At 48.9% G+C, this 7,402-nt stretch overlaps 1 protein-coding gene across 1 annotated transcript; it reads left to right on the top strand.

Annotated features, from left to right (window-relative positions):
• The first annotated feature begins 1,314 nt into the window (after positions 1 to 1,314).
• LOC130493599 (zinc finger and SCAN domain-containing protein 20-like) lies at positions 1,315 to 5,425 on the top strand. The gene is made up of 3 exons (XM_056867391.1): positions 1,315 to 2,106; positions 3,322 to 3,400; positions 4,372 to 5,425. Exons 1-3 carry the CDS (start codon positions 1,315 to 1,317, stop codon positions 5,409 to 5,411), a joined length of 1,911 nt encoding a protein of 636 aa, XP_056723369.1. The 3' UTR covers positions 5,412 to 5,425.
• Positions 5,426 to 7,402: the final 1,977 nt, after the last annotated feature.

Consider the following 7,402-nt stretch of genomic DNA (forward strand, 5'->3'; position numbering starts at 1 on the left):
GCAAAGAGGCGGTTTTGACCATGGCCTGCCTCCTGCATAGCAACCCTGCACTTCCTTGGTGGTCTCCCATCCAAGTACTAACCGGGGCCAACTTTGGTTAGCTTCCAAGATCTGACGAGATCGAGCTAGCCCGGGCCATCCTAGGCAGGGCTTGTCTATCAACAGAGCAAGGAAAAGGAGCCACCCAACAGAGAGGTTTCTACATACTCCAAGGACCATGCAAGATTTAAGAAAAAAATCTTATTTGTAAATAGAAGAAGAAACATCCTCCCCTGATGAGGAGTGAGCAGGTAACTGAGAGCTAGCGAGCTGTAGTGGTCAGGAGCCGTGGTTTGGAGTGGTGAAGTCTGATCAGGAGAACCGGGTTTGATTCCCCACTCCTCCACATGAGCGGCGGACGCTAATCTGGGGAACCGGATTTGTTTCCCCACTCCTACGCATGAAGCCAGCTGGGTGACTGTGGGCTAGTCACAGTTCTCTTAGAACTCTCTCAGCCCCACCTACCTCTCAGGGAGTATGTTGCAGGGAGAGGAAGGGAAGGAGATTGTAAGCCAGTTTGATTCTTCCTTAAGTGGTAGAGAAAGTCGGCATGTGAAAACCAACTCTTCTTCCTCTTCCTCCTCCACATACGGTATATTCCAGCCTGCCAGTTGAGTCTTTTCCCCCTTTAATCTTAGGCCCTGTCAGTTGCCATCCATAACACAGGAACAAACGAGGGCAGTTGCGTGTCAATTAAAAATATGGTTTTGGATGGGAAAATTGGCCAGCTGAAACCCCTTGCAATTTATACCATGCTGGTGGAGATTCATATTAATGCCACAGAGAAACACACAAACTGCAGGTCACTCAGGGTCTCTAAGAGACGTGAAGCATCTGTCCCCAGAGTTCAGCAGTTGTAAGCTTGTTGATTCCAAACTTTGCAGTCCTTTACAGGTCTCGGCTTGCAGGGGTTATACACCACCGTATCCTGCTTCTCAGGTGGCAGGGATTTCTGAGTTACTGAACACTTGAAAAGTGATGAAAAGTTCCCTGCCTTTAGAAAGCTAGTAAGTCAGGAAGCGCCACAATATTTGCGAAAACAGAGGTATGGGTTGCGCTGGCTAAGGTGGGCTGTTCCCTTCTCTGCCATGTGGGTTTTCTTTTTCCCTCAGAGCCGAAGCCCGTGTCTCTTCGCCGGGGGACCCCTTTGCCCACCTCCTGCTGTTTACAAGCGGACGGCCATTTTGCAAGAGGTTCTCGCAGCGGTTGTGTGCTTGGTTCAAAACGGAGCCCTTCAGAAGCCGGACGTTCCCTCTTTCCCATTTGAACGGAGCGATGGAGACCTTGAGCGTGGAGGTGAACATGTCCGTGGAGGAGGGGGCGACGGTGGCCACGCAGCTGGAAAATGCCCCCAGCTTCAAATTATGGGCAGAGTTGGAGGGAGCAAAGCCCCCCCACAGTTTACACGTAGGGAGCATTGGAGAGTTGCAGACGGTGGCAATTCCACATCAGATAAAATGTGAAGCAGAGGAAGGGACGTTGCAGGAACGCTGGGAGGCCCAGTTGCAGGAGTTCCTGAAGACGCTGCAGGCCCCGGACTCAGGATGGGCGAACCCACGCTCGGCCGATAAACCCACACCGTGGGAGGACACCAAGGCTTTCCTGGCCTCCTTTGAGACAGTCGCGTGGGCATGCCAGTGGCCTCGTGACAAGTGGGTGACCTTCCTCCTGCCGGCCCTCAGCGGAGAAGCCGAGCAGGCCTTCAGCAACCTCAGTGCCCGAGACAGAGAGGATTATGGGAAAGTGAAGGCGGCCATCTTGCAAAGAGAGGCCGCCGCCAGGGAGAGGCAGCGTCAGCACTTCAGGCAGTTCCGCTACCGGGAGGCGCAGGGGCCGAGAGCGGCTTATGGCCAACTCCGGGAACTTTGCCATCGGTGGCTGAAAGCTGAAAGACGCACCAAGGAAGAGATCTTGGAGCTGCTGGTTCTGGAACAGTTCCTGGCCGTCCTGCCCCAGGAAATGCAGAGCTGGGTCCGGGAACGTGGTCCGGAGACCTGTATCCAGGCAGTGGCCTTGGCAGAGGATTTCCTGGTAAGGCAGATGGACCCTACAAGACTAAAAGAGCAGGTGAGAGGGTTTGTATGTGCTATTTTAGGGTTTTTTCCCCCCATAAGACTGAGACAACGTTTTGCTTCCTTGGCTTTTTGTGTTTGTTGCATTGTGGGAAATCCACTGGTGCCAGGTTGTTTGAAGGGATTAAATGCACCAGAGGTTCAATTTCAACCATCTAGAGTTTGTTCCCCACCAACTTATTTATTTAAGAAAGAGTTGGTTTTTATACCCTGCTTTTCTCTACCTTACAATTGCCTTCCCATCCCCTCCCCGTAACAGGCACCTTGTGAGGTAGGTGGGGCTGAGAGAATTCTGAGAGAACTGTGACTGGCCCAAGGCCACCCAGCAGGATTCATGTGGAGGAGTGGGGAAACCAACCTGGTTCATCAGATTAGAATCTGCTGCTCTTAACCGCTGCACCACGCTGGCTCTCATTTTCTTCATTTATACCTGGCCTTTCCACCAGGGATCCAAAGTGTCTTATGTTGTTTTCCTCTCCTCCATGGAGATCGATCACTACGGGTAGCCCTGTTAGTCTGTCAATAGCAGTAGAAAAGAGCAAGAGTCCAGTAGCACCTTAAAGACTAACAAAATTTCTGGCAGAGTATGAGCTTTCGCGAGCCTTAGCATATCTGTGGGTCACGAAAGCTCATACCCTGCCAGAAGTTTTGTTAGTCTTTAAGGTGTTACTCGTCTCTTGCTCTTTTCTACTCCTCTCCTCCATTTTATCCTAAACAGCCCTTTGAGGTAGATTAGGCCGAGAGTGTGTAACTGGCTCCATCTCCTTGCTACTAGCCATGGTGACTAAAGGGAACTTCCACGTCCAGAGGCAGTCAGCCTCCGAAATATCAGTGCCAGGAAGCAGCATCAAGGGAAGGCCTCAGCCTAGGATTGCCAACCTCCAGGTGTTAGCTGAAGATCTCCTACCATTACAACTGATCTCCAGCCAACAGAGATCAGTTCACCAGGAGAAAACTGCTGCTTTGGCAATTGAACTCTATGGCGTTGAAGTCCCTCCCCTCCCCAAACCCCGCCCTCCTCAGGCTCCACCCCAAAAACCTACCGCTGGTGGCAAAGAGGGACCTGGCAACCCAACCTTGGCCTCTATGCCCCGTTTGTTGGCCCTACTAGTCAACTGATTGGTGAGAAACAGATGCTTTATCAGGTGGGCCACTGGTTTGATTCTGAGGGACTCTTCTTATGTTCCTGTGCTCTTCTCCCACATCCCAGGTTCCACCATCCCCCATCTGGACCCAGCACCTCTGCAGGGATGCCAAGCAAGAGCAAGCTGAAGAGGCAACATCACTGGGTAAGGATTCATCGGTATCTAAATCACTGAGTAATGGGAATTCCTGACCATGCTGTCAAGTGAAGGTTGGTTGCTAATGGGGGGATCCCAGATGAACATACGTGAAGCTGCCTTGTACTGAATCAGACTACTGGTCCGCCAAGATCAGTATTATCTTCCCTGACCAGCAGCTGCTCTCCAGGGTCTCAGGCAGAGGTCTTTCACATCACCTACTGAAGCGGTCTCTGCTGTTCAGTGAATTAGCCCCTAGAATGAATCCCTGTCGGAATCCAGGGAAACCACTCTTCTGGCTGCTTACCAAGGAACAGCGAAGGGTATCAGTAGATGTTTTCAGCAAGAGCAGCTCAGGGTGCTCTCAATAGGAGAGATGACAAAATGTGCAAACATGAAGCAAAAATAGGGCTCTCAGTTAACTGGGCCCATGACACGACTGCTTGATCCTTTTAACTGGAGATGTCAGGGATTTAACCTGGAACCTTCCGCGTGCAGAGCAGAGGCTCTTCCACTGAGACAAAGCCCCACCCTAACGTTATCTGATGTTTATGCAGCTAGAAGATGCTTACTTCATGGTCCTGGACCACTAGAGGACATTTCTTCAGCGATGAGACTGGGATGGAGACTCTGTTCCTGCTCTGCATCCCGAAGCCTTTTTTTTGTTGGCGAGTGTATCTGGGACTGTGGCTCAGTGGTAGAGCATCTGCTTGGCATGCAGAAGGTTCCAGGTTCCTCAGTGGCTATAGACCTGGTGAGTAAAGGGAACCTCCATGGCCAGAGGCAGTCAATCCCTGAATAACAGTCCTTGGAAGCAATACCAAGGGAAAGCTGTGGTCCCTGTGCGCTGTTCGTTAGCCCTCCAGGGCCATTGGTGAGCCACTGTGTGAATCTAAATGCAGGACTAGATGGACCACCGGTCCAATCCAGCAGGGCTTTTCTTATGTTCTTACATGTAGCTTCACTGTTTTTTCCTGCAGGAGATGCACAGACCTTTGACGATAGATTTCAGCAGGACAATCAAGAGCAAGTGGAATCGAGACTCGCACGGCTAGGAGGAAACCAAGTTTTTCAGTGTCATGGTGAGAGTGAATTAGAGAGTGAAAAGGAAGGTCTGGTGGGTAAAGCCCTTTCCACTGCAGAAGGAAAATGTGATCAGACAGGAACCAGAACATGCCAAAACATCCACCTTTCTGGAAGAAGCTTCAGATGGAGCTCAGATCTCCGAGTGCATGAGTGTACCCGATCGGGCGGAACATATAAATGCACCAAGTATGGGAAAATTTTCGGTCAGAAGGAAGCCCTTAAGAGAAACGAGAGAACTCACCCAGGAGAGAAACCGTTCAAATGCTCATTGTGTCCAAAGAGTTTCACGAATGGCTCCAGCCTTATCGTGCATGAGCGAATCCACAAAGGGAAGAAGTCGTACAAGTGTTCAGCGTGCGAGAAGAGCTTCGGCCGCAAGGGGACACTCATCATACATGAAAATCTCCACGCGGCAGGGAAACTGTATAAGTGCTTTGGGTGTCCCAAAAGCTTTGCCGACTGCTCCAACCTCGTTGCCCACGAGCAAATTCACCGAGGAGAGAAACCTTACAAATGTTCAAACTGTGGGAAAGGTTTCAGCCAGAAGGGAACCCTTAGAACGCATGAAAAAATCCACTTTGGAGAGGGACCTTTCAAATGTTTGGAATGTGGGAAGAACTTCTGCAGAGCCACGAAACTGAGGGACCACCAGAGAATCCACACAGGAGAGAAACCATATCGGTGTTCAACATGTCAGAAAAGTTTCACCGATGGCTCCAACCTCAGTAGGCATGAGAGAGTTCACACGGGAGAGAAGCAGTTTATATGCTCTGAGTGTGGGAAAAGCTTCAATCAGAAGGGAAACCTGCTGATACATGAGAGGATCCACACCGGAGAGAAGCCGTTCAAGTGTGCAGCGTGTGGGAAGAGCTTCAGTCAGAAAGGAAACCTTGCAAAACATGAAAGAACTCATGCTGGGAGGGACACATTATAAGTGCATGTGACGCTGAACTGTGCACAGGGTTGCTGTGTTTCAGCCTGACCCTACTGACATTGACATGGGGAAGTCCCTCTCATCTGCGTGGGCTTTATTTTCCAACTGGTCCTGCTGTGCCAGGACATCTCCCTAGGAATCGGCAGGGGTAGATTTTGTGCCATACAGGGAAAGTTCCTTTTCCCTGCACTGTAAATAAAAAATAAGAAAATGAATATTAGTTATTCTTTTTAAAACACACACTCACACACACACACATGCTCAGAGGGGGGTTCACATGTCAAAACTGCTGGGCAGTAGATTTGGAATGGACAAAGGAAAATTCCTTTTCACACAACCCGTGTGCAGAAACATATGAAACTCAGTGCCATGAGATGTAAAGGCTGCCAGTTTCATTGACTTTAAAATAGGGCTGCCAATCCCGTGGTAGCTCTAGGTAAGCAGTTTTACCACAGAGTTTCTGACAATTCCTAGGGCTACTCTTCTAGGTACTCTATGGTGAGAACTCTATGACAGGAACTCTATGGTAAGAGTTTCCTGTAGGTAGAGAGGCTTTATTTTTCTCCCAGAATGCTGCCCCCACCAACACTCCTGCCAACCCTATTAATTCATGGAAGGGCAGTGTTGTCAACAGTTCTTAATCATGATAGCTCCTGTGATGGAGGCAGCTATTTTCCAAATGGGTGCTCCCTTTAGACACAAAATTGATGCCTACTGCCTTTCTCCAATGAAGCGGAGGAAAGCCAAGATTGGCTCTTTATTTTGGGAAATAAAAAAGAATACACATCAACTGGAACCATTTTGGAGATCACTAAAGGTATGTTTTTGACCAGGGTTAAGGCCGGAAACTTACTTATTCACTGTTAATGTTTTACACTTCATGTCATACAGCTGAACTGTGGTGCTGCAAAACAGTATTTTAAAAGTTTAGTTCTTTTGAGAGCGCTTCACAGCATCCTAAGTGTTTATAGGTCTGCTCTTGCTTTATGCTGTAACTTTACAGGAGCACAGAGATCTGACAAGATTGGGCTAGCATGGGCCATCCACGTCAGGTCTAGTGGTTGATAGAGGGGTAAGGAGAAGCCTGTGGCCTCATGTTGTGTGTCTGAGCCTTCTAGAGGCATTGAGTTCCCACAGAGCTTATGGTATGATCCAGCAGAGATGCTCCTTTGTTCTTATTTTATTTGTTTTGCTGTTGTCCAGCATGTACAAAGTGTGCTAGAGCAATAAAAATATATATGAATAATAAATCCATATACACTAAAACAACAGTGGATAATCAATAGAAGCATAAAAACAGAGGCGTTTTTTGTTGTTGTTGTTTTCTCGTTAAGTCGCAGCCAATTTATGGCAACCCAATAGGGTTTTCAAGGCAAGAGATGTTTGGAGGTGGTTTTCCATGGTCTACCTCTGCAGCGGGAAAGAGGGGGAAAGCCTTTCTGTTCTCCCTCAAATACTGGGCAGCATACCAGCAAATCAAGAGGGTAGAAAACACCAATTCTAGCAAGGTCACACCCAGCATGGTATAGTGGTTAAGAGCAGCGGACTCTAATCTGGAGAACCAGGTTTGATTCCCCACTCCTCCTCCACATGAAGCCAGCTGGGTGTCCTTGGGCCAGTCGCAGTTCTCTCTGAACTCTCTCATCCCCACCTACCTCACAGGGTGCCTTTTGTGGGGAGGAGAAGGCGATTCTAAGCTGGTTTAATTCTTCCTGAAGTGGTACAGAAAAGCAGCGTATAAAAACCAACTCTTCTTCTACCCCCCTTCCCCTCCAGAAAGCCAACTAGCAGAGCAGAAAGAGAACCGCACTGCCCTACTGATTGTGATGGTTGTCTGCAAACCTGGAGATGCATATCTTGTCCCTTTAATAGAGGCTTACTGGGTAGAAATAGGCAGCTGAAGCTTTTCATGGTCTGGAGGCAAATCATATCGCCTGTTAAATAATATCCCATGAAGCCTCTATTAAGAGAGTGGGACTTTTTTCCCTTCA

Source organism: Euleptes europaea, chromosome 1, assembly GCF_029931775.1.
Source record: "Euleptes europaea isolate rEulEur1 chromosome 1, rEulEur1.hap1, whole genome shotgun sequence".
In the NCBI taxonomy this organism is placed as follows: Eukaryota; Metazoa; Chordata; class Lepidosauria; order Squamata; family Sphaerodactylidae; genus Euleptes; species Euleptes europaea.

What these genes read in the sequence shown, in the direction of transcription:
- LOC130493599 (XM_056867391.1), top strand. Translation starts at nt 1,315, where the DNA reads ATGGAGACCTTGAGCGTGGAGGTGAACATGTCCGTGGAGGAGGGGGCG. An exon ending in CTACAAGACTAAAAGAGCAG is followed by an intron (nt 2,107 to 3,321) that starts GTGAGAGGGTTT and finishes CCCACATCCCAG; the next exon opens with GTTCCACCATCCCCCATCTG. An exon ending in TGAAGAGGCAACATCACTGG is followed by an intron (nt 3,401 to 4,371) that starts GTAAGGATTCAT and finishes TTTTTCCTGCAG; the next exon opens with GAGATGCACAGACCTTTGAC.